Genomic DNA, 27,427 nt, shown 5'->3' on the forward strand with positions numbered 1-27,427 from the left:
AAAAACAGATTCTGTTACAGGCAAATTATTATAAAATATCTATAACCCTATGTTATTAACTGTACAAGAGAAAAATAGAATAAGAAACTAAAATACAAACAGCTCAGAATAAAGCAGATTCATTTTTTTTGCAGCCATTCCTCTATTTGAGGTCATGTACTGTCTGCCTCTCATAATAGCTGCCCTGGGAAATGTAGTCACCCACAAGACCAATCAATAGTTAAGAGAATAGCTATAGTGCATAATATATGTAAAACAAAGCATCCACAGGAAATGTTTTATTTTTTGCTGTCAGTTTGCGCACAAGTGTTTGAATAGTCTAAACAGATGACCAATAACAATACAATGTTTATATACAATCAAGTAAAATTTCACTGCAGTGTGAGTCTGAATCAAAGAACATAAGATCTAATTATATTAGCATTTGCATTGGAGAAACCTACACTATACCACTTTTTTTTAGAGAAAAATATTTTAAAAATGAAATGGACGGAAAAGGGTGGAGAGTGAAAATGTCTATGAAGGCAAAATGGCCTAATCTGAACATTATGTTGCTTTACATCCTCTTGGTCACTCGTTTGAACTGTTGAGATGTTTTATAGAAAATGGACTTGGATTTCTGAGGTTCGAGGAGGTTGAGATTTCCCTCAGAAATGCTCCTCACAACTCTCCGTGGCTTGTTCTCTGAACCTGAGTACAGACACCAAACAAGGCTTAGTATCAAGAATGAACACAACTTTGACACTGACATACCATGCTGTATTTTATATATATATATATTATTTTTTCAATCAACACTCAACAATCCATAACAACTAAGTGAAAACATGTTTTGAGACAATTTTGCAAATGTATTAAAAATCAAAAACTGAAATCCCTCATTTACAAAAGCATTCAGACCCTTAATTTGGTATTTTGTAGAAGCCCCTTTGACAGCACTTACAGCTTTGAGTCTTCTTGGTTAAGTCTAAAAGCTTTACACACCTGGATTTGGGCAGTTTATCCCATTCTTCCTGGCAGATCCTCTCAAACTCTGTCAGATTAAATGGGAAGCATCTTCAGGTCTCTCCACAGAAGTTCTGAGACTTGTCTTGAAGCCACTCCAGCTTTGTATTGGCTTTATGCTTCGGGTCATTGTCGTACTCAATGGTGAATCGTTGTGTACACTTTGGAGCAGGTTTTTCCAAGGACCATGCTTTATGTGGCTCTTTTTCATCTGACCACTCTAACTGTCCCTGCTGCGGAGAAGCACGCCTATAGCTCAATGCTGCCACCACCATGCTTCCCTGTAGGGATGGTATTAGCCAAGTGATGAGCAGTGCCTCGTGTTCACCAGAAACAGTGCTTGTTGTTCTGCCCAAGGGGTCAAATTTTGTTACATCAGATCAGACAATCTTTTGCCTCATGCTCTCAAGAGTCCTTTAAATGCTGTTCAAGTAAAAGGCATATGACAGCCTGCTTGGATTTTGCCAAAGTGGTGTCTATCTAGACATCTAAAGACATGATTTAGGGAGCGCTGTTGAGATGGTGGACTGTCCGGCAGGTCCTCCCATCTCTGCAGAAGACTTCTGAAGCTCTGTTAGAGTTAGGGCTCTACGCTCATTTTTGCACAGAGCACTTGTGTGCCTACACTAAAAAAAGGAGTTCATAAAGAACTTTAAGGGTGCAATGAGAATTGATCAAATAGGGTGTTTTTCCCCAATAAAGGGATATGAGGAGACATTAACAAGCAAAAATATTAAATTTATTTGAATACAAAAAGTACTTGAGGTTTTTAAATTATTTCTTTCTGTATTTAGTCTACTTAATAATTATGTATTTATGACAGTCATCACGATGTTGATACTGAACAAATGTTTAAGGTCATGGTTCAGAAATACAAAGTCTATAAGCTTAAGTTACTGATATGATGTGAAAGAAAGTTTTTTTTGTTTGTTTTTTATTCACACATGGCGGTCCTAAATACATTTTTCAGTTTGCATCTATTTTTAGTTGTATTTGCAATGTGAGTGAAATGCTGGCACTGTACAGCCATGACAGTTGAGTTCTTGGTCACTTCCCTGACCAAGGCCTTTCATGCCAGGTCACTCAGTTTGGTTGGACAGCCAAATCTAGGAAAAGTCCCTAATTTTATAACCTTGCCTTGATCTATCGAGACAGAAATCTTTCACAGAGCTCTACAGAGAGTTCCTTGGACTTCATGTTTTGGTTTTTGTCCCAAAACAATGTGTTGCTTGTGGGACCTTATATACACAGGTGTGTGATTTTCTAAACTATGCACAGTTGTTTCAGATTGCCACAGGTGAACTTGAATCAAGTTCTACACACATCTCAAAGATAATTAAAGCAAACAGGATGCATGTGGGCACAATATGGAGTGCCACAGCAAAGGGTCTGAAAACTTCTGTCAATCCAGATTTCAGTTTTTGATTTTTAATAAATCTGCAAAAATTTCTAAAACCATGTTTTCACTTTCTCATTACGGATTATTGAGTGTAGATTAAAGAGCAAAAATGGCAGTTTCATCCATTCACATCATTCCCACAGCTAGCTTTGTATCTCATGTACTCATTCACAAAGTGATAAAGTGAAAAGCATGCCCCACATGGAGCAGGTGCAATTTGAATGTTTGAATTTGAATTTAATCAAAGGCATACAAAACAAAATCATTATGGTTGTGCTTAAAATAATAAAAACAATATTCAGTGTACGTGTGTACTCTTGATGATGACACTGCAGTGTCAATTATGATGACTATGTAGGTAATTTGTATTTAGTGTGTGGATGTATTCTTAGGCAGTTTTTTTTTTGTGTCCACACTTACCAGCAAACCGATGCACTCTGAGTGGTCTCTGGGCCACGGAGGGGTCTTTCTTTATACGCTTTGGTGCAGAGAGACCCTGTGTTAACTCTTCTCTGATGCTGCTAAAGTGAAACAGAAACGAGGAAACAGACAGGGAATAATAGAAAAATAGAAAGAGTAATCAAACATTAACCAACGTGAAAAGTCCACTGCAACTATATTAAATAAGATGATTTACATGAATATAAGAGAAAAGGCAGCGGCACATTACCGATTAAATTTACGCTTTCCTTGTGCAGCAGATGTCATGTCCATGTAGGTAGGATTGGCTCGTCTCACTTCTTGTAAAGACGGGATCTGTTGTCTACAGAGCAAAGGTTCATGTTACCGTGACATCTCCACAGTTTGGATGTCACACAGGAATTAGAAACATTTCCCTTTGTATTCAAATTCAGATGAGTACGTATCACTACTTCCTCAGATAATTTTGAAACTGGCGCTTCCAGTTATAAAATGAGTGAATCAGTGTTTTAGATTTGGGTGTTCCTCTTCTTGTGTTCCTAAATACACTTGCATGTTTCAGATTTTACCACTCCCAGCTCATGCAAGGGTGGATTTAGCATTAAGTTATATTAGACATCTTTTAAGCCTTTATAATCAGTGTGGAGCTTTAAATCCTCTAGCAGGTCCATACTTGTTGATCTCAGATTTAAATTAACAAGCACATAATTGTGGATAAATTCAAGCACCAAAGCCAATCCCAAAATGAGCACAGTACAGAACCAACATTTTGGAAACTGACCATGTGACCGAGTTGCTGGTGCCATCAAAAACATAATGATGGGAAGAAATCATCCTGGTGAAATCGGTATCACCTTTAATGTTATTGACCATAACCTGGAATTAGGCATATGCAATTAACATTTTACCTATTACTTAGCCAGGTCTCTACATTTGTTATATTGGAGTTGCTGTTTTTTTTTTTTTCCTTCCTTTTCCATTTCTCCCGAACACGACACTTTTAAACTTTTCTCTCTCTAGTGTCCTTGTCTGCTACACTTTGCATGAACCCTGCCTAGGGAACTGCCACTCATCCACATTGCAGCTCCAAAAAGGTATTTTCTACAGTTGCCAGGGTAAATGAATGCACCAAGCTTCTTGAAGTCATTGAGTCTCTTACTCTAAATTTGCTTCCATCTTTACACTGTTAGCACCATCTACAATGGCCTATATATTGGTCTAAATATTTACAAAAGGTAGTGCTTTTTCTTGCTATCTAAATGCAACAGTTTCCCTTTGAGATTTGGCTTGTCCGTTGCAGACCAACTTAGTTACTAGGTGCTAAGTGCTCCCATAAAGTCTGGATTAGCCTTGAGCTTTAGTATTTGAGGAAAAACAACTTCTACATATTTGAGTGGTAGCATAGATGTTTTCAAGCGATTTGATTTGTCTCTCTATATATATATATATATATATATATATCTCATTTTGACATTGGTTAATGACATATTTGTCCAACAAATAAAATGATACACACTTAACATGCCAATGTGAAGGCTCCTCTGCTCGGAGCTTTCTAAAACAAATCCTTTCTGCTGCTATAGTTTGAAATGTGTCCTATTTTGTTGGCCACTTCTAGCTGAAGACACCAAGGACCTGCTCAGCTGACTTAAGCCTCTTGGCCCAATGTTCCAGTCTGGAAACATTCTGCTGGTGAGAATACTTATACTATTTGCACTCTAGTCTCCGTCTTGTTTTGAATAATGTTTGGGGGATTTACCACCTTTGAATGGTCTAGTCACCATAGACATCTTTCACACAGTTGCTTTGAAACTTTCAGTGGACAGCCAAAGACATGTTTTTTTAAAATCATTTTTAAACTTGGAACGGAACTGATTCAATAAACAAAGTTAAAGGTGAATTTGTTTGTTTTATTATTATTATTTTCCCCCAATTTTCTATTGATACCCCGGTAGTATAGTTATTATGACTTTTTGGCCATGATAATCATGGGAGTTAAAATCTGATATTGTGACAGCCCTAATGCTGACATTATTCATTGGTATAGTTCTGCATCTCTTTGATAAGGGGTCATCTTAAAAGTGCATGTTTTTTTCTTTTGGTAAGCAGGAGGCAAGAAAGTGCAACAAATGGTTCTGATACATTGTGCCAGGTGTTGAAGTTTTTCCCTCTCAATTTGACTGATAAAATGTATGTCTGCAGTTAGATTGTGATGTTATATGACTTTTGGTTTCTAACCTTTTGGTAGGTATCTGGTTCCCCTCATTGGCCTTGGGAGGTTGGAGTGGTTGGCTGTAACCCGAGAAGTCTATGGACTTTGATGCTTGACAGGGACTACCACTGCTTATTATGATGGTTGCATTACTTGCAGTTTGATCATCATTGTCCAGAACTTCAAAGGTCATGTTAGGATCCATGGCGCTGGTGGAGCTCAGCGGCAGGGCCTGAACAGTTTTTTGAGCAGGTTCTGGTGTGCACTGGAGTGGGAATACGTCGTCCTCAAACACTTGGGCCCTGGCGACGGTCTGGGGGCTTTGCGGTGGCAGTGATGCAGACAGATTTCTCCTGAAGGGCATTCTGGGACATGGTTCCTGTTTCATATCTGTCTGATTTCTTCCACCTGAAAATCCAAACCATCAATAACAGTTAAATCAAAGCAGCAATGAAATTAACTCAAGCTAACTGACAATGCACATTAATAAAAAGCCCATGAAGCCCAATCAGCTCCTTTCTATGAGTGATGGGTTCCAACATGAACATAAAAAAAAATTCTGGCAAAAATTATAACAGTTTTGGTCATTTTACATTAGAGATTTCTATATTTGTGTCCCTGGCACTGTCAGTCAATGCTGATAAAAACACCCACACAGTGCTGTTGAAGCAGACTGAAATTTTGACTGTTATCTTTAGGTCAGAACATTTTGCAGTGTCATCCATCATGAGGTTTGCAGGAAGACAGCAGGCCCACATGTGTAAACACATGGAAAGGTTGTGCCACTTGCACTGACTTGATACACAATTAACAACTAAATTTGCATTTGACAATCACTGTTTGGTTGACGGTTTGGTCATCAGTTGTCAGACTATATGCAAGACTTTGGCTTATCTCATTTTTTGTGCTTGAGAAGCAATTAACAAATCATAATGTTACATTATTTCAAACAAGCCGTCTTTGAAATGTATTTATCAATGAATTGTTTATAACTAAAGGCCTTGAAAGTGAAAGCAAATTAAATCACTATAAAATATAAGCAGGGCAACAGTAAATCATCGCTCTCCAAATTATACCGTCCCCTGTACTCAATCAGTATTCTGTAATAAGCGCTGAAGTGCCAGCCTTAGGCTACACGGTGCAATTTAAACTAAAATTCCCGCCTTGCAGTTGTATGCCTCTGCCAAAGAGCTAAATTGCAGGAAATATGGTCACAATCTCCCCATCCTGAGTTGCAGCGTTGAATAATGGCCAGAAATGTTTTTGCAAAACATTATGATGTCACCGTGAAGTTGACCTTTTGGATATAAAAAATCATCACTTCCTCATTTCACCCTATTAAACATTCGTGTTTAAGTGCGTCACAACCTTGACCTTTGACCACCAAAATTTAATAAGTTCATCCTTGAGTCCAACTGAACGTTTGTACCAAATTCCATGAAATTCCCTCAAGGCGTTACTGAGATATCATGTTCACAAGAATGGGAAGGACGGACAACCCAAAAACATAATGTCCCTTGCCCTGGCTATCACCAGCTGTGTTAACCATAAGGTTAACACAGCTGAAATAAGGTCTGTGGTTAACACTTGATCAAGACATTTTCACTTTTTTTCTACGACATAAAATACGTCAGTAAATACCCCAATCGTGATTTCTTTGAGCTTTTACATCTCCTAAAAAAGGCCGGTTGACAGCTAACAAGACAACAAGTGGCCAAATGAGACTACAGAAGTTTACAGGGATGTTAAATGTCATCACACTGTATACGAAAACTGATCTAGTCACCAATCCATCTAGCATCGTTGTGCTCGTGCTTTTGCAAACTATTACTAACTTTGTAAGAGGAAATGCTTTTGTAGAAGAAGAGGTAAGCATGCTAACTCCAGCTTTTTACTTCTCTCAATTGTATTTAGGCGTCAAAAATCACACATACTGTAGCGAGATAGCAGTCGAATATCAACTAATCTATCGCATGACAGACAGCTAGCGCAAGCAGATAGTAAATGAATCCAAATAGAATATTGATTGGTTGAACTTGCATTAATTAGAGGTAATTATTTCAAGAAAGAATATTCCTAAAAGGACTAAAATGGTAATTTCATTTTTAAAACAGCTGTAATAAAATGCGAAGTTTACACAGAATACTTCTTGCATTTAGATTAATGCTGAATTATAAAATAAAAATATTTATATATATACTATGTTTAGCCTGAGTGATTATGAACGTGTCTGGTTCTCTCAGCACTATTAATTTGAAACACTAAAACTGAAGCAGTAAAATATATATATGTAATGATACATTTACATACTGATTGGTATGTGAAATTTTATTCAGTATATTTTTCACACTATCCATCTTAATTTTAAAAAATGACAGCAACAAAAACTTGTACAGCAGAACAGAATGGGGTTGAATCACAGTGTCTGCATCACATTAGGATCTCATTACACTCGTGGCATTTCCTGCTCAGGTGTGGTGGGGGTTATTGAGGGGGCTAAAAAGGAAAAATGCCAGCACATAAAGGAAGTGAGAACACTTAATACAAAGGTGAATGACTGATTTAAACATTACCCTAAATATCCAAATGCAATATTTAGAAAATGTGAGTCAGACTTCAGACAGCACATCAAGTGAGAAGACGGTGATAAATAGCCTTTTTCTGTGGCAGAGGAGTTGTTCCCAGCAATAAATGGCAGCAGAGTTCCTTCAATCACATATTTTTGGCTTGTAGGGGATTAATACATGCATGAGTTGCTATTTCTGGTGGAGGCTGCACTGAATTAGGGTCGCCTGGTTGCTGCTGCCTGTTTTTTATAGTGCGCCTTTTCTGGTTGGTGGAGCAGGGGAGTTTACGTCTGTTGACGTTTTTTCCTGCCCTGCTGTGGATCTGCATTTTCATGAATGAAGCTCAAGAGGGATTGGGAGGGTTAGATGCTAGACACAAAGAAAAACATTTGAGGATAGGAGGGAAAGAAAAGTAGAATGAAGGAAAAAGCCAGACTAACAGACGTTTGAAGCAAAAGGCACAGCAAAAATCCAGGGAGGAAAAAATAGAGAAGAGAGAAGTGAGGGGTGGAAGATCGAATAGGATATAAAAAGAACAGCATAGCGGGGGCAGTGGGAGAAAGCTGAATGAAAAATCGTGAAGCTATTTATAAATGCATGTGTGGAAATGTTATAATCAACAGTGAGTTGTGGGATGGAGAAATGTTCCTTCAAAGAGATCACTTTTGTGTGATTTGCTATTATTAAGCAGTCCACAAAGAGTTAATGTACTTTCAAAACCCCAACCCTTTCTAAAACCGATGAAATTTGATTGGCTTTGCAAGCTGCAGGGTGGAGCTATTTCTCATAACATGCTGCAGTGACTACCATTAAGAGCTGAGGAAGCAGTAAGGGACTGACAAACAGCATCAGGATAAGATCAGAGCAGTTTCTCTGAAATGCTAAATAAAAGCCTTATTTATTAAAACATCTGTCATTTCAACTCTATATAATTTGGACTTTGTCAGCAATTGACCAGTCATTTAGCATATCCAATACTGCTGCACAACATGCACAAAGCTGTACCTAAGGCTGGTAGCTCTAGACTGAAATTAAGATGGACAGTGTGGTTTTAAAGGATGCAGGTGTGAGTCAGTGAATGCATGACTGAAGAGGATGTACAAAGTTATGATTTTATTAGAGAGATCAAACTGTGGCTGAACGTTCCCAATAATGGGAAAACAGCAACGATAGTTATTTAAAGGCTGAATAAATTATATTGATCATCACTATATACTAATTCAATATGAAGCTATTGTTAAGGCTCTCAAATTCTTGCATGTATGGTGCATGAAAATAGGATGCATGCCTAGACAAATAAATTATTTGATAAGGTGCTGCTGCAGGATGAGCTATGATGATTAACCAATCACAATGCATTTTTATGTATATATTATTGACAAAAGATTTACATATATCTCTTTGCACTAGGCACATTTAGCTATGATATGTACACCTGTCCACTGCTGTTAAATATTATCATTTAACATATTATTTTTATGCCCTTGATTAATTTTGTTCTTAATAACAGGGATTAATGTAAGTACTATTGTATTAGTGGAAAGAAAAAATGATTCATTAGCATTTTTCAAATACCAAATCCAACTAATGTTGTATTGTAGGTGTGTCAAACTGTACATTAAATTTAATGAAGGCACAGTTTGGCCATTTAAGTTTTTTTTCTTTCTTACTTTTTTTTTTTTTTTTTTTTAAACGTCTTCATAGTATTACAGTTAGAATGTGTGCAGGTGTGAATAGTTGACCATAGATGTATTGGCAAAGAAAAGCACAGTTATGGCAACACTAAATGACCAAGTGGAAAAAACAATAAAACAATTGGCTTGACTCGTAGGATATAATGATGGGTCAAACGGACAGACCATACAGGAAGTAGGGCTTTTCATATCAGAAAAACTTCCAAAACTAAATACTCTATCAGAATTCACCTACTATAATAAGTTCCTGTGAAATTTAATAGCAGTGGCGACAAACTCCCTGGTGCGTTCATATTTAATTTCCATTCAAAGAGCTCTGGTCATCTGGAAGAAGTATTTTCTTCAAAAGTTAAATTTCCCACAATATGTTTCAATGAAATGTAGACCACCTGCAGTAAATATCATTACAGCCAATTTAAACTGCAATATTTCACAAAGGTTTTTGTGTTACATTTCCCCAAAGGTTCCTGGTGTACTGTTTTCCCTCTATAAAACCGGTTGTGAGTATTCACGTCATTTTATTATTCAAGTTTTGGCTGGGATAGAATGTCAGCAGCACAACTATAAATCTAATTATATTACATGTCTGATTTTTATTGTGCATTTTACTACTCTGAACAAGTTCTTTTTAGCTAAAATGCAACAAACATGTTCAGCAAACAAAAAGAAACATGGCAAAGTGAAAGTCTGGGCATACAAAGAACAACTTCAAATTCATATGTCACATTAAAAACAAATTTATGATCTCTGTGTTCTGCCTCAATAAAACATAGCATTGTCTCTTGAAGTGGGTTTGCGTAAGTGTGATGGATTGAGTGAAAGGTGACAAGGAGAGAGCAAAAAGGTGAATAACTGAGGGGTGGGAGGGATTACCATGGATGCAGGGGTTTTAGATTAATGACTACAGTATGTGAGCAAGACAGGGGAGAGAGGAGAGCAGATTTACCTTTTGGTGATGAAACAGCTTTGCACAATGACGTTCTTTTTGTGTGGCCCTCTGCACCTGAGAATTAAAAAAATCATAAAGAGATTCAAGTAGAAGGAACATCAACACATCATCACAATTACAACAACACAGAAAGCTAGAAAAGCTTCAGCAGCCCTTATTATGTGGTTTTCTGTCATTGTAAATGTTACATTATCACTTAAGGTCTACAGGGTGATACCTTACTCTTTTGCTTTTACTTGTTTGATTGGAGATTTAAAGTCATTCAACAGTATTCACTTAACATTTTATTAAATGTAAAGAATTACTAAGGTAAAACAATTCCCAACACTTAAAATGGCTATGATTTAAGTGCTTTTCATTGTGCAGACTGTAGAGACATTCAGTCAGCTAAACAAATTATGTAATTTCTTACGGAAAAGTCAACATGACTTTTGTGAAATGTTCAAGAAAATGAAATCTCAAGCAAAAGCCAAAGCATGATGCAACATGGCATAGATGTGAAGTCAGAAGAAACAGTTCACAGTTTCATTCATAATGAATTCCCAAAACACTGAGTCAACCTGGAGTGTTTTGGGTCTTATAAAAACATCTTGCAATCTTTTAAACTTTGACCCAGAGGAGGCTGACGCTAATATCTACATTCTGGGGTCATCAAATTCTTTGTATCACTGACAATGAATTTAATTGAAATTCAACAAAAAACACTTTCAAACAGGTACTAATTGAGATATAATCTGAAACAAACCAGCTGTGGAAGAGGCACAGCTGCAGAGTTTACAGCCTGACAAATGACAGACACCATCATAGTAATTAAGTATTGTTGGCCAGCTTTGGTTCATGCTCCACTGTCTGTCATGGCTTATATGTCATGAGGGACTGGTGCTGCTAGGTCATGCAGAGATGACAGTTAAAAATGAACTGTGCAATCTCATGGGTCGTACAGAACTGGACTAATGCCAAATACACTGGGCCTTATTAAGTTACCTGACTAATATATTTCAAACAATCAAAAAACTGATCTTATATCTGGGCATCATATGTGTATACTTGCCTTTAATCTCATATGTTAACCTGCTACATAATGTTTGTATTGTTGTTGTTTGTAGAGAATTAAACGTCAGTTGAATAATATGACAGGAGTAGATTAAGCTTTGGTTTGGTAACCTCTTACAGATCCTGCTTTATACATGTTAAATGTGGCCACAGTTAACTTTGTGTGTTGTCCAGTAAAGTCAAATCTGATTGATGGCTGATGTGTGACTGTCAAATTAGTGTTGGCTAATATTTGCTAAATTGCAGTTTGTTGTCCCTGATGGCTGAAGTCAAATCCAAGTGACCATATCTAAATTAAACACTTAGTGGGTTATTTTAAAAACATTAGGTTGCTATCAGCTAAGATTCTGGATATCAGAGGGATGAATGGCAGAGTGACATTTTTTGGGTTGATGGGTTGACAAAGATTCATTCAGAACTTAAATTGTTCTAGCTTCTTAAATGTGACCATTTCCTGATTTTTTTTTTTTTTTTTTTAATATGATTATAAATTGAACACTTTTCAAGTTTTAGACTGTTGGTCAGACAATACTGTAAATGCTCATAATTTGCCACACCTAAATTTGCAAGCATTCACTAGTTTTGTAATTTATCCTAAACAAACCATCTAAATGTATGCTGAATAAACAAAAACAGAAAACAATGATGATAATAGTATGATAACTTACTGCAGGGGCTACTCTGGTGGTATAGCAAATGTGAGAAAGTCAGGACAGGTGCTAACTCGCCGTGGAGCCCGATGTTTCCCGTCTCATTTGTCTTCTGTGATTCCACTCCAGTCCCTTCACCTTTAAGTTGCTGCCCCACCTCCTCCTGGTCTGCCCAAACGACGCCTCTCTCTCTCAACACAAGGTGCTCTAGTTCATGGTTCTCCATCTCATCTGCTGCTGTGACAAGCCCAGCTCCACGCAATGCACAGTAGTGTCGACTATATGCTGGCAACAAGATGTTTACCATTCTGAAATGTAATAGAAAAATTACATTTAGATGTTTTGCTGGGTTTGAGTGAGGTGAAGTACAGGTTCTTCAGTTGCAATGAGTAATAATTTAATTTTAGGTATTGTCAACCTACTTCTGCATGCGCTTGTTCTCCTGATCCTGCAGTGTGGTGAGCTTGACCATCTGATTGATGTGTTGTTGGAGATCATTTACCTGCAGCTGCAGTCTGTGGCAAAATAGGTCCTTCTCTAACACCTGAACAAGTGGGAGAAGCGAGGTCAGAGAGCAGAAATGATAGCCTTTAACATATCAGCATATTGAATTAGCACTCTAGTGGGCAGAATTAGAAGAAACAAAAGGTGGTTAGGGGTCAGTATAGTAGAGATAAGATACAAAGTTCTGTTTTCATCACTGTTTCATCAGCTGTCTGCTCAGGGTAAGGGAGGGGAGAAAAGAAAAAAAACACTCTGACGTAAAGAAACTATGAAACAACAGCAGAGAGAACATTTGACCGGTGGGTGCGTCATAGTTCTGGGTCAGTTCCTGGAAGAAAGGATAAAGAAGAAAAAAATAACATGGACATGGTTTTAGGTAACTGGCTGCTGTGTGAGGGATGAGTAAAGGGTATTGATTTATTCTCTTCAGTGATCCACGAGTGAGCTGAAGAAATAAAATGAGCACGGTTCTAATTACTGGGAGAACAGATGGGAAGAAAACAAAGACTGTCACGACACCGGTGGAGGCACAGCCTACCTTCCAAAATAAACAAACAAACAAACAAACAAAATAAATAAATAAAATAAATAAAAACTAAATACAATTACAAGCAATGAGTTTTTATGGATGTAACCATGTTATAAAGTTTTTCTCTATATTTAATCATGCTCAATTCTTACTTTAACTCTGTACATTAAAATTGTCATGTTTTACTCACTGTTTGCCTCTACTGTTGTATGACACGAATTTATCTACTTCAACAATGTCAGTGCAAAGTGTTGCGGGAATTTGTGCAAACATGGCTACAACAATTTCAATTAGGCAAAATCATCAAGAATGACAATAGAATTTTATATATATATATATATATATATAATATTATATTCTAATATATGGATTATCTATTATATATATATCTATATATCTATTAAATAATATAGATCAGTATACTATTATATATATATACTATAATTGATTTCTACACTGGCAGTTGTACAAACGTTAAGACAGTCGCTATTTACTATCAATTTACAAAATGTGTCTGTCAAAACAAAAAATGCAAAATTTTCAGACAATTGCACTGTATTTCAACACTGATTAATGTGAAATGGTCAGTAAGTTCTACTTACCTCTGAAGTCTGATCATTTGACTTCAGCAGCTTCATCTCATTCTCAACACGATGAAGCCAGCCGTCATTGTCCAAGAAATGTGTTTCTGCCTCCTTCAAACGTTTACAAATGTGTTGCTGCTGAGTACGTAAGCTGGCAGTCTTCCGCTCATGCTTACAAGTAGCCTATTGAAAGCAATAACAAAAGGTCATATAGGTGATATTGTGAATCAGCTATTGTTTGTGCTAGTATTAGTAATGCATATTATTAACTGTATATGTGATCTAAATAACAGTAATTATAGATGCAAAACGCAACATGACAACCAGTCTAGCAATATCGATTAATTTAAATTCTTTTGTGTTTGTTAAGAATTCATTGTTGGAGAGGTAAGCTTGAAACAATTTATCTCAAGATTCAGGATTTCAGATAAACATTTTAAAATGCAGGCAGATTTAGCACCGCTCTCAGGAAAATTACTCCCACACTTAGTTTGTTTTTGGGTAAGGTTGGACCATTCTGCAAAGTTTGGTACCAAAATTCCTGAGAATTCACTTTTTATACTTTAAATTGCATAGGGACTAACACTCAAATAGCAGAGAAGAGCCAGGAACTGGGGAGCAGTGACCCTGTCCTTTAGTGGCGTAAATGAGAGGCTAAGACAACTATGGAGAACAGAGAGGTGAAACGATGACTCAGCAGCTGTTTTTCTGCGGGGATGGTGGAATCTGTGGATAGCAGTGTAAGCATCAGCTACCTTCTCAGTCTTTTCTTTGGCACAGAAATATTGGATCTGCAGGTTGTCCTCCTCACTGTAGCGCTGGCGCAGCTCATTCTCCTTCAATTGTCTCTCCAGATCCAGCTGTTCTCTCCTGATTTCGGCCCGACTCGAGAAGATTCGCTGCAGAGCTTCTGATACCCTAGAGAGAGAGTGAGCGAGAGAGGGAGAAAAGAGTGATGTTCAAATGTTACAAGATTTGCCTTATAAAAGGCTGCATTAGGAAATTTGAACCTAAAAGAAAATTAATATCAAACTTTTCAAGTAATATAAATGGTCTCAAAATCACTTTGGCTATTTATTTTCATAAAATCAATAAGCATGTTATTGCAGTCCCAACCTTTTTACAGTTAAATGAACAATCTATGATTTAAATGTGGGCCAAACTGTCACAAAACAACTATGTAAATATATTTCTAATTCTTATGGTTAAAAGACTCACTTTTTGCTTGTGCTGTCAGAGAGGCAGTCATTCAACTCTGGTCATTTTTGAGGCTGTAGTCATGTTGTTTTGGTCTGTATTATACTGAAAGGTTTTCTTTTGTTATGTCCACTCTGATTCACGTACATGAGGGGGACACAATATTAGAAACACCTTTTAGTATAATGCAATCCAATAAAACATCACCATCACCACAGGGATTCAAGCCAGATGTGATTAGAAGATCCCGTGCCACATGTAAGGAGCAAATTTAATTTATTGCTGTGCCAAGAGCTCTTAGAACCCACTTATTCAAGTTCAAGTATTTAACACTTCCTAAAAAGATAGTGAGATATTTAATAGTTTTATCAACACATTTCAACCAGTTTAAAAACATTTAAATACAGTAATACAACTAATTATGATGATGTAAAAGTATACCAATTAATTACATCAAATGTTTGCATGACTAATATTATTTACCAAAATGAATTAATGATGCTTTTAGGGTCGAGTCAATTATTAAATCAGGCTGTTAATATAATCTAGAGCTTCCACAAAATGCCTATTCTGTTTCAATTGAGCTAGAAAGATATTCTTAGCTATATGATGTATACATGTATTCCTGGAACAGAATTGAGGTGATATCCAGATTGAATGCAAGTGGCTGTCTAGTTGAGTTAAAGCAGGAGGAGAGACAGAAAAGGCATGCAGGTAAATAAGACTGGAGAGCTGTCGCTGAGATGTGACTGCACTCTTCAATGTAACTCCAGTGACGTAGGAGACGTCGTGGCCTTGCTAGACTGCTGAATTTTTAATAGTGTGAGAAGCGTGCAGCCTCTATTCAGAGCCGCTCACTGTGCGAGTTGTGAATTCTGATGCCAGTGAATGAAATGTGTGGGAGTGAGACTCATTCAGCTTTTCTGTGTCCCCCGCCCCCAACCCAAATACCCCGACAGATGCCACTGTATGCCTTCAAGATGACTAGACGGGATATGATTGATCTGATTTATGTAGAAGAAATAAATGCGTATATATCATTTGAATTAAAAAAAATGGCGCTACACAGCTGTCATTATCAAAATGAAAACTCCACATCTAAAAGAAAAAAAAAAAAAATCTGATAGTTAAGATACTGTTGATTATATCAGTTTTATCAAGAACTAGTATACCTTTATACACACGTGCCTACTGTATATTTATGGCAGATTAAAAAAAAAAAATTAAAATGGGGATGCTCTAACTTTAATTGGCATTTTCCCCCCCCAATCACAAAACTGCCAACACCATCGGCTTTTCAGCCTAATCCTTGAGCCTCAAAGCACATCTGGTTTTTAATCCAAGAAGTAAAACAGCCCCTGATTAGATAGCTAGATTGAAAAACAGCAGTGCTCAGCCGAGAGTAATGTTTGAAGTGTGTCATCCTGTTTCAATTAAAGACAAATAAAATGTATCCATAGACTAGGACTGGATAAATATATAGATTTTACGATTAGCCGTAATTTTCATTTTAATGATTTCATATTACTTCTTACAATCCAGAGATGGATCTTTTATTTTGTGGAAATCAAGTTATTACAAAGTGCAAAAAAGGTTAAGCTAAAAAGAAATTTAGATGATAGCTGGCCACCTTGAGTCATGGCAGTCTCATAAATTGTGACGTGAATAAATAGTCAATGAGAACCGCTGCAGTTTACAGGAATCTAGAGATGGCATCTAAGACACAGATAGACACTGGTAGCCGGGTAGCTAATACTAGCTAACCAGCTGTCTGCAGATATCAGGCTGATGTGTTGTCAACACAAACAGTGCAGATGAATTAGTGGGCAGACTTTCAGTTTCTGCCCAGTCTGTGCTCAAAGTGATAATTAAAGTGGACGTGCTGTACTCAGTTGAAGCATCTGATACTGACAGTCCATGTTTAGCTGTACAACATATGCAGAATGATGATGCTTTTGTAAGTGTTGAAGGTTTTTTATACAAATATATGCCTAAAAAGTATTGATGGACCATGTTTTTGTCATTTTGCAGTTTCCAAAGAAAATAATTTTTTTTCTATGACTGTAAAATATGTTTATAATTGAGTCTATAATGTGCACTCTACACAATTTCATCTTAAAGAAACAACAGTTTTGCACACTTGTAGAATGCAGAAGAAATGTGAGCTCCCAGGATAAATTCTGAGAAGCCTTTCATGCAACATTGGTATTTATCTGATGTAACTGAATCAAGTACTGAATCAAATTAAGATTATTTCTGGACTTTGTGAATTGAAAACAAACAAGGAGATCAGCAGCGATATCCAGCCCTAACATGGACATGGCAGTAATGTACATACAAATGTACAACAAAAAGGAAAAGGAAGAAGAAAAGTTACTTATTTTGAATTTAAAGCTAGAGTACTGCTCCGTGACCTTAATTTGTCTGTAAATTCAATTAATTACTGACACACTGTTTATCAATATTTTCCATAAGCGGCTGCTCTGTACAGGTCCATTGCGTCTAGTACATATCAGGAGAAAATGTGGAAAAAAAGTCCACATTGGTGAAATACCAATGTTATGGAGAGAAAGGCAGTTTAATTTGACAGAAAGATGAGAATGCTGAAAAACAATTGTGATGAGTTTTTTGATTGACCAGACTTTTGTTATACCCGCTGGTCCATTAGGTCATCACTGAAGATGCATGGTTTTCCAGGAAGTAACAGTTTTCCAGGAGGTTCAAGTACCCATTTCATGGGAGTAACACATACAACTTGTAACACAAACAATCAGGTAAATTAAGGATGGTGTGAGCTGATTTCCACAAGGTATGGGAACTGATCAAGGCTTTTATTAGCAATTTAGCAGCATTTGTACTTGTACTACTTCCAGTATACTCTGGGTAGGTCAGCTGTCAAAAACTCCACTAATGCACTGTGTTGTCAGTGTGTGCGCATGGCAGCACAAACAAATAAATGAACAGCACCTGGCATTTTCAACTAATGATATCTACAGTGACACTGTGTTACTGATCAAAGCATGCAGAACTCCTTTGGCTTTATATATATATATATATATATATATATATATATATGGTGAATTGGTATGTAATAGGAACTAACACAGGTGTTGCACCAGACTGTCGTGAGCTCTGGGTACCGACCAAAGGAACAAGATCACGGACACAAAAAGCCAAAATGAGTTTTCTTCACAGGGTGCTTAAGCCCCTCAGGGGCAGGGTGAGGGGTTCAAACATCCAGAAAGACACTGAAGTAGAACCACTGGTCCTTTACATTGAAAGGAATCAGTTGAGGAGGTTGGGGTATCTGATTAGGATTCGACATGGACGCCTCCCTGGGGAGATATTTCAGGCACGTCCAGCTGGGAGGAGACCCAGAGGCAGACCCACAGTACACGGGAGGGATTATATATCCCAATTGGCCTGGGAATGCCTTGGGGACCCCCAGGAAGAGATGGAAAAATTGTGTAGCTACTTTGATTAGTCTGCTACAACAATGACCTACACTTGGACAGGTGTAAGAAAATTCACTGGTTGTCAAATGATAGGTTGTCACAACAACAACTACATAAAACTACATGACTGTTAAAGGGAAACTGAGATATGAGTGTTTTTAGTATTCAAATGCATCTTATCTAAATTGAACTGGCTTTATTTTAAGTCAATACTCTAAATATATGTACAGTGGGGTCCAAAAGTCTGAGAGCACTTTCCGGTTGAAGTTAATGGAAAAGTGGTCTCAGACTTTTTGACCCCATTGTATATGTATATATGTGTGAAGAATTGCACAATCAATGTCTACACAAAACAGCAGGTTTATGCCTGTTACCTCATCTCTCTTAAGCCATATGTTTAACTAAAAACACTGAATTAAGCCATGTTTGATATAAACACTGAATTAAACTCAAAGACAGCTAGCCAATATAATCTAAAAGTGATGCTAGTTCTGCTGATCCCACCGAGAATCAACACTACAGACCCCAGTTCTACCCATTTTTCAATAGTTTAAATCAAATGATTTGGGCTGCACTGGTTGATTCAAAAGAGCTCTCTCAAACATGCCACAGAAAAGTACTGACTGCTACCATCAGCATATAAACTCACGTATGTCTTAATGTGAAAGTAGGTAGTTATTAACCAATACGCTTGCTATAGGGACTAGCTCAGCTGATATAGCAAAATAAAATTGATAAAACCCCATTGCTAAATTGGAATATTTCATGCACCAATAAATGGCAATAAATAAATAGATAAAGACATATAATTTTTGGTTTTGAAATATCATTCTTGATTCTACAACCTAGACCAGCATGCCTAATTATACTTTACGCCACTTGATCTACTTCATTATAAATTATAATGGATCTAAAGCAATAGTATCACTTGTAAAAACCACTGGTCTCATGGATTTATCATCACTGTGTAATATGCTTGCAAATGCAGGTCTGTCTGCCTGCAATCAGTGCCTGTATTCCAATTACAATGTTAACGATTAAAAGGATTTATGACACATAAAGAGGCAACTACTGTTATGTGTTGGATTACACACTGAATCACACTCATGTGCATGCTTACCTTTTGAACTCTGCTTGTTTCTGGGAAGAGTTAATGTTAGAAGTCCCAAGCACCATGTTCTTCTCCTCATATTCCTTTAGTTTCTGCTTCAACTGTAGAATCTTTAGAAATGCAATAGAACATTTGAATAAATGTCAGAAAAGAATTTTAAGTATGACAATTTTCCAGGAGATTTTCTGGAATTTTTTTTTTTTTTTTTTTTACTCAGCACGGTAGTGTTGGTTGTTTCATGTTACCTCTTGCCGTTGCTTCTCACATATCACTGCGTACTGGCCAATGTGACTGTCCAGGCTTACAACATTACTCTTCAGCTGATAGGTAAGGGTAGAGAGAAAAGTGTAATGATTTAAAAGGAATTCATACATTTATAGTGTGAGAATCACAGCAGTTATTTTGCAATTAACAGTTATAAAGCAATATGAAAAATTTTAATACGAACCGAGGACTTAATCTCTTTGGCCCTGTTGGCATATTTAAGTGTGTTGTGGGTGTCATCATATGACTTGGATGAGGGGCTAACGTTGGCAATCATGACCGTCCTGCAGTTGCCTCCCAAGGAATCTTTAAGTATCCGTGTCAGCTTGCTGTCCCTGTACGGTATGTGAGCTTTCTTACTCTGAAACAAACGAGAACAGTTGACATTAGCCTAAGAAATAAGACCATTTTGGATATTTGGGTCCACTTAAAGTGTACACAAGCAAGCAACTCAGAAAATATGAAAAACTCTTGGGATTCCATTTACTTAGAAAAATACATCAAATAAAAAAAGGAAAGGAACAAATAAAGATTCTGGGAATCCACCTCTTCTGAAACATGACACAAATCAAAATGAAAGAAATAAAAAGTTTCTGTGGTATGCAGAGGAGCACACATGTCAGATGTGCCTTAATATGCATTCTCCATCTGGACAAGCTCCACAAGAGAAGCTTAGTCACATTACACTGTTTGGTGGGGACCAATAAACCTAAAGGGGAACAAAATTCAATATGGAGTGTTCATTTTAGATTCCAAACAGGGACCATCCATCCACAGTACTACACTGGAGTCTCTCTGCAGCTGGTTTGTCGTAACCGCTCAGTCTGTAATAATGGCATTAGGTAAACTACAGCTGCTTAGACGAGTCACAATCTCATGAGCGTTGCGATTGCAGAAAGTCAAATTAAAGTTAAGCAACAAAGGAGTGTAAAATGATCTGTTTTGGGGTTCGCAGCTGTGCCTGCACTTCTCCCTGGAAAAACCCTAAGCCTACATCTAGACTCAAAACCCTAGTTATAGTTCATGTCAGGTCCAGGGAGTTTCAGGATAACTGTGCCAATTTGGAAAAGCTCCTTTCTTAATAAGAGCAGGCATTCAAACATATTCTTTTAGCGAAGTCTGTTTCTAAACCTAAACAAGCATATTTCACTATTCAAATGTTCGTTTTGACTCCATTAGTCAAACAAAGATTTGACAAACACAGTTCTGTGGTTACATATATAACACATACATAATAATGTAACCCTTTTTGGGTGATTTTACTGAGGCAGGTTGATGACAGATGACAGAAAGCTTGCTTCTTCTTAAAATTGCTGTAAGGAGCCATGTCTAAAAATGTTGGCAACCACATATCAGCATTTTCAAAAGCATTAAGTCAGATTGTCAATATCAAATGTATCCACTTTTTACAACATTTTCAGAAAGCCCCATTTTTGTGGGTGGGAAACAGTGGCTTTGTGTGGATGGAAGGCCAACATGGAGAGAAAGGATGTGTCATAAAATGTATCTGCATTAGCTTGGACATTGCCTAAGGCAAACAACTTACAACAAAAACCTCTGTGCAGCATAGCATGAAGATGACATACTGAACAGCCCAAACAGAAGTAGCAGGCATTCTTCTCACTCAAACGAAAGGCATGTCAGCCCAGACACAAGTGGGGACATTCTTTCCTGTAAACAATGGCCACAACATGAATTCCTTGTCTGCCAACAGTGAACACTGGAGCACCAATAACCATGGCGCTAGGGTGGAGAAGGAGTGGGGATTAGTGGTGGGCGTTGTAGCCTGAGCAGATCAAACTACTCTTGAGTCCACAACTGCAACACTCAAGAATGGTGAACAGGGTCTAACAGTAACTGGACAGTGTCCATGAAAGAACACAGTTTTAACCCAAGATTAAAGTAACCTGTTGAAGAAGGATCAAATTTCAACATGGCTGTGGTACATTTGCACAGCACTTCCTAAATGCATGGTGCCCGCTTGCGCCTCATCCCTTGAGACGCATGTGTAAAATGAGAAGACTGCTTGACAGGTTAATGTATGCAACTGGAATGAAATAATACCCAAATACTCAGTTGACCCTCCACTTCCCAGGCTCTGTTTTATATGGAGGCTGGTGGTCAACTTAATATACCTATAACCATAATAATCTTAAGAACATCTATATTTACTGATTACTTGAAAAGAAGAATACTAGCTTAAGACCGATACTAAACACAAAACATTTCATCTGCTAGTAGTTTGTGATGTGTGTGTAAAATGCACATTTATTGCAATAAATAAAAGGTGAGAATGACAGTATACTATTATAAACATTTTTTGTCAGATTATCTGTATACATGGTATTAACATCTGTAGTTTGATTGAGTGAAGAGAGTAATGCCAGACCTTGGTTCAGGGCAATATTCATTAATATCGAATTTGATAATATCGAATATTACAATATTTCTCATCATATGCAAACTTTTTTTTTTTTATAATATCTTACTTTTCTTTGCATTTTACTTCTTTGCTTGTACCTTGGCATGGGACATAAAACTCTCAACTGCTGTTTGGCAGCACCGCTTATACCTGAAACATAAAAAAAAAAAAACCTACAGCCCATACCTAGTCAACCCAAACTATAATACAACAATGCAGACTACACAGAATCCAAGATTCTTTATCTAAACTATACCTACCAGACTATATCTCATGTTTTTTTTTCTTTGCAATTTTCTTTTGAAGTCTGACTAATTATTAATTTATTAAATGTTAGTGTGTATTTTATTACTTTTGTTGGTTCAAACTGATGAATCTTGGTTTGACTGTATCTTATTTGTTAATTGCTGTAGATCCTTATTTCAAAAGCTTCTGATTAAACCATCATTCTAACTAATTTCAGGCAGAGTAGTGTTTCGTTTGTTACCAAGCTAACCAACCACTTTGTTCACTTTCTAGTCTGACAGATACCACTGTGTGCAGCTGTCTTTGCTAACCAGGGGGTGTCTTCTGTGCATTCAAAATTCAAGATTCTGAGTGTTTCAACAAGCACACAACACTGTTTGAATGTTAACTCTTTTGTTAACAGATTCCTAATTTGAATTTCCAGCTGTCATTGACACATGTGAGATTGCTCCAAGCCAACAGAAAATGTGAAACACTGTTAAATATTTAAAGGGAGACCATATTTTCCAGTTTCTCTTTTCTAGTGATTTCTCTATTACTAGAGAACAAGTCCAAACTTTTAAAGGTTTTTTGGAAGGGGTGGCAACCTGGTACTGGAGCATAATGTTCTTGGGAAATTTGAACAATATTCACAACAATGGCTGCACATGTAAAATGTTGACGCATATTTTTTGACTATTTTATGACCAGAGCAATCATTGGACCTAATGCCAAAATTACATTGACATAACCACCATTCATTAAAATATTAATTGTTATTACTCTGGTTAATTCAATTCCTGTTCCTTATTTTATTTCCATTATTTTGTATGATGGGGCTTCTTTAGTACATGGAAATTAATAACCGTACAGCTTGCGCATGGAGTGCACCAGAAACCTCAGCACCTATTTTTTGCTCTGTTTAGAACACTGGTAAGTTTTCACATTTATCCAAAAAACTGTTGGGTTACTTTTCCAGCCCTCTGTATGTTATGTTCAGAATATGTAGGGTAATAAAAACTCACCTTTGGGTCAGCAAGAGCATTGATAACATTTCCTAGGGCAAGGAGTGAGCGATTGATGTTAGCACCTTCCCGCAAACGTGCACCCTTCGCGTTGGTGGCACTGGCTCTCTCTGACCCTGCCAGATCAATCAGGCTCATTTTGGCAACGCAGACATTAGGATTGAGGCTAGCGGTTTTGTCCTGCTGTCTCAAATATATCTGAAAAAAATAACACAAAATTGTCAATTTAAGATGCATTGTTAGATGTTTGTAGTGAAACAAGGTATTTTAAATTCTTATTATCTTATAAACTGAAGATATTAGTAACAGCATCCTTGAAATTGAGTAGAAACACTTTAAAGTTCAGCGTTTGCATTTATGTTTCTTACTTTGGTAATTATTGTCTATTCTATATTGTTTTCTTATTTCAAGTCATGACATGATGCTACCACCTAATTGTCCTTTGGGATTTCAATAAGATTGGATTGATATACCTGAAATACAGCGTGGGACCGGGAAGAGGTGGCATTCATATCAGTGGGGTGTTGCGTCCTGTTTCGATTGCCAGAATCCAAAGCCTCAAGGATGTGCTCTGCAGATTTGGGCTGTATAGAGAGAAAGAAAAAAGAGAAAAAGATTACATAGATGGTTTGTGAGCCAGTAAAAGGACCACTGCAGGGCACTTGAACACAAAAAACAACAGAACAGTGAGGGGGCTCAACATTAAATAGTTTGTATATGTAACCCAGTTATATAGAACAATAATTGAGTTTTAGAAATAACTATTCATTGGCTAATTTAATCATTTTGTTTGAGAAAACAACCATGTCCACACAACCTTTAAATTTTTTACCAATTCATTAAGAGAAAGGAAGTTGCTTGAGAAGATTGTTTTCCTGAATGGTATCTCCCTCACATCATTTTCTTGTAATGTCTTACCACAGAAAGTGCATTTTTAAATATCAATGCTTGCAGGGGAGCACAATTCTTATCATTTATTCTTATACAACCTCTACAGACTTAGAAAATATGATTTTCTAATTAAAAACATTACATTATGTATTGCAAAAACAATTAAGGGAAATCGAAATTAGACTGAGTGTAATAAATTGACTTTGCAGTGACACCAGTATTTACCTTTAATAAGCTCTATGATGCTAGGGGGAATGTGTATGATACATGCTGCTACTAACCTGATGTAGTGTGAGGCCCTGCACAACCACTCCTTTAGAACTGTCTTCTCTCACTGCAAGAGGGCCTACATTAGCCAACAAGTCTCTGATCTGTTCATTGTAAACCTGTAAACAAACAAACAAACAAATATAAATGATGATCAGTGGCAAATCCATTAAAATCATCCAAAAAGATTAGTCAAGATAAACATGTATGGTGAGGTAAAGGCTCTGTATGAGTTAACACTTAAAGAGTTAACAGTGAAATGTTTCAAAGCCAATAAAGCAATGTGTAAATGCTGCAGTGCCAGACAAAAGTAATGTGGTTCAACTTTCAAAGAATACAGCAGCTGAAACCTTTCAAAGTCTGAGAATCACTTTAACACAAACATGCACAGGTTATGCACTAATACAGATGACAACAGGAAAACAAACTGAAAAAAAAAAACCCCAAAACAATAAAAAAGTAAAATATTCACCTCAAGATATGAGAATGCAACAGTAAACACCTTCTCCTCCTTGGCATCATCCATGCGTTTGAACAACTCTTTCATGGTACGATACATGACCCCGGGGTCGTCTTGTGAACCTAACATTGTATGTGTCTTGCCTGCTCCGGTAGCACCGTAAGCAAACACTGCAATTGAAAAACAATTTAATCAAAAACAACTGAATGACATCTCTTTAAATTAAAGCATATACACTGTATAATATGAACGCTTATCGCAACAACATTAAACTTGCTTTGGATACAACACATCCACAGACTCTAATGTGAAAACTTGGAATAGGAGAAATGAAAGCATCAAATATACCTTTTGAAATGGGGCCCAGAAAAGCTGTGCTTATCATGCTTAAATGAGCTTAATTGATTAGAATTATGTTCTGATCAGCCTAGATTTGACAGTGGGCTTACATTATGTAATACGGTCTCAACACCATCGAAATGACAAGCTTTAAACTCACACCAATGAAACAAATACAACTCAAAAAATTTTGTATACACAGTACAATTCAATCAAGATAAGATAAGTGGTAAAAATTTTGTGTCCACTATACTCTCAGTTGCAAATTTATGAGGAAGCTAAAACTAATGAGGGGTAATACAACAGTCCTGCAATAAATCCTACCTTTATGATGGACCATTTATATCAACAATGGTAAGCTAAATTTGAGTGAGATAGAAAACTAGCGGAGCTACAGAGCTAGTTAACCTAGATCTATAACTGGCTGCTGTTGTCCCTAATTCTGATAGGAGCTGTGATTATGATCACAGCCATCGGATGATATAGCTTTGGCTATTGCTGTCTGTGATCGTGGCTGTAGATATGGCTGTGCTTTGGTACAATTATAGCTGGGACACATAAAAACTGGCTGTATGCAGGAGTTGTTTGTATTCACTGAACTGACATGGTTGTGGTGGCTGAAGGCTGTAATGAAGCTACTGTGTTCTTTAACTCCTGTGGTGTATTGGTAAAACATCTATAATGTGTGATAGAAGCACCATGTGTTCAAATCCCATGTGGCTCAACAATGCTTTCGTTGCTGATGTTAATAGAAGCAGTAAAGAGGGTACAGTACAGTACAGCTACGTAGCCTTATCCTTAGCACCATCAATACAACCACAAATACAGCTGTAATACGAGCAATAACCATATCACAGCCACAGCTTCAACCGCCACAGTCAGGCAGAGTAGCTGCTTTTGTTGTGAAGCTAGTGACTGTATACAGTCAAAGCTCGGTCACTGGAAAGGCGAAATGAACAATACATGCAGAAAATTAAGTGTCACATCATCTCTCCTTTCTGTTGTATGTGCAGAACATTGCGAGGGAAGGCAAAACTTTTATATATAGTTTTTTATATTTATAGTTTTAACACATTGTTTGCATATATTCATGTTACCTGTGCAGTTAAATCCATTCATCACACCATCCAACACTACTTTAGTGGTGTTCTCAAAGATGTCAACTTGGGTAGAGTTCTCATTGAAGACATGGTCGAAAACAAACTTGAGATCTTTGTTAGCCCTTTTGTTGATGTTTCTGTTTCGTACTCTTTGTGACCCAAAACATGACATGTCCTCTTCTTTGGGGTCAAATATGAGCATGTGGTTATCAACAACCTGGACCACATTTTGACAGTTTTCACGCTTCTCACTGTCATTGGTTGGCCTCACTCGAACAACCACCTTTACATGGCTGCACACATTACTTGCCATTGTGGTCACCCTGCATCAACTGACGTGTTGCTGCAAAACAAAAGAAAAGGGTTAACTGCATTTCCCACATTATAAAATGAAAACACCAATGTAATGTTTAATCCTGATTAAATCACTCAAACCAAGAGAGGAACTGGGGAAAATGGACAGGAGACAGGTGTATTAAAATTGACTTGACTAACTTAAGTCACTAATTCGCCTCCCTGAAAGGTTTGTCTCAGCTTCTCCTTAATGACATTGCAGGTAATAACAAAATCTCAACACATCACATAACCAAGCAGGCACGTTTTGCTGTTTTATAGGTTGTGTAGGGCATGGTTTCAAAATTTTGTTAGTGAAGGTCAGCATTACATTACTGTAAACCACAAATGTCCTTTATGAGGGGTGGGAGATGTATTTTAATACAACAGTCCTGCAATAAATCCTAGTACAATGTTGATTATTTTGTTTTGTATTGTGACACATACAATCTTTCTAATATATGTCATAAAATATTTTGTCTTTGGTAAAAAGTGGTTTGTATATTATTTTTGAAAGTATTAGAATAATTCTTCTGCTGTATAAAAGTGAATTTGTTTGTGCCAGGTGTACCTAATAAACTGGCAACTAAGTGTACACAAACAAAATCACACATGTTCAGACTGGGTGTGCCATGTTTGTGTGTTCTTCCCTATCACTGCATAGATAACTATGAATACCATGCTTCTTTTCTGCTGATTACAAGAAAACGAATGGACTAACGTTACAGTGGCTGGGAGTCAGTTTCTCTCCTTTTAAAATACAATAAGTAAA

At 37.0% G+C, this 27,427-nt stretch overlaps 1 protein-coding gene across 2 annotated transcripts; it reads right to left on the reverse strand.

Annotated features, from left to right (window-relative positions):
* On the reverse strand, positions 1-26,638 carry kif18a (kinesin family member 18A). Of its 2 annotated transcripts, none has more exons than XM_022767874.1 (17): positions 26,320-26,638; positions 24,896-25,053; positions 24,438-24,542; positions 23,739-23,849; positions 23,266-23,463; positions 19,778-19,954; positions 19,575-19,649; positions 19,339-19,439; positions 14,322-14,484; positions 13,585-13,749; positions 12,372-12,493; positions 11,968-12,257; positions 10,244-10,300; positions 5,063-5,444; positions 3,075-3,167; positions 2,825-2,922; positions 1-690 (listed from the first exon to the last, which is right to left on the reverse strand). In XM_022767874.1, the coding sequence occupies exons 1-17, from the start codon at positions 26,633-26,635 to the stop codon at positions 557-559; spliced, it is 2,745 nt and encodes a 914-aa protein (XP_022623595.1). In that variant the 5' UTR covers positions 26,636-26,638; the 3' UTR covers positions 1-556. The 2 variants fall into 2 exon arrangements, with proteins under 2 accessions (XP_022623595.1, XP_022623594.1); XM_022767873.1 differs by having other exon boundaries at positions 2,825-2,925.
* Between the last annotated feature and the right edge of the window lie 789 nt (positions 26,639-27,427).

This window comes from Seriola dumerili, unplaced genomic scaffold (assembly GCF_002260705.1).
Source record: "Seriola dumerili isolate Sdu_G_001 unplaced genomic scaffold, Sdu_1.0 BDQW01001299.1, whole genome shotgun sequence".
In the NCBI taxonomy this organism is placed as follows: domain Eukaryota; kingdom Metazoa; phylum Chordata; class Actinopteri; order Carangiformes; family Carangidae; genus Seriola; species Seriola dumerili.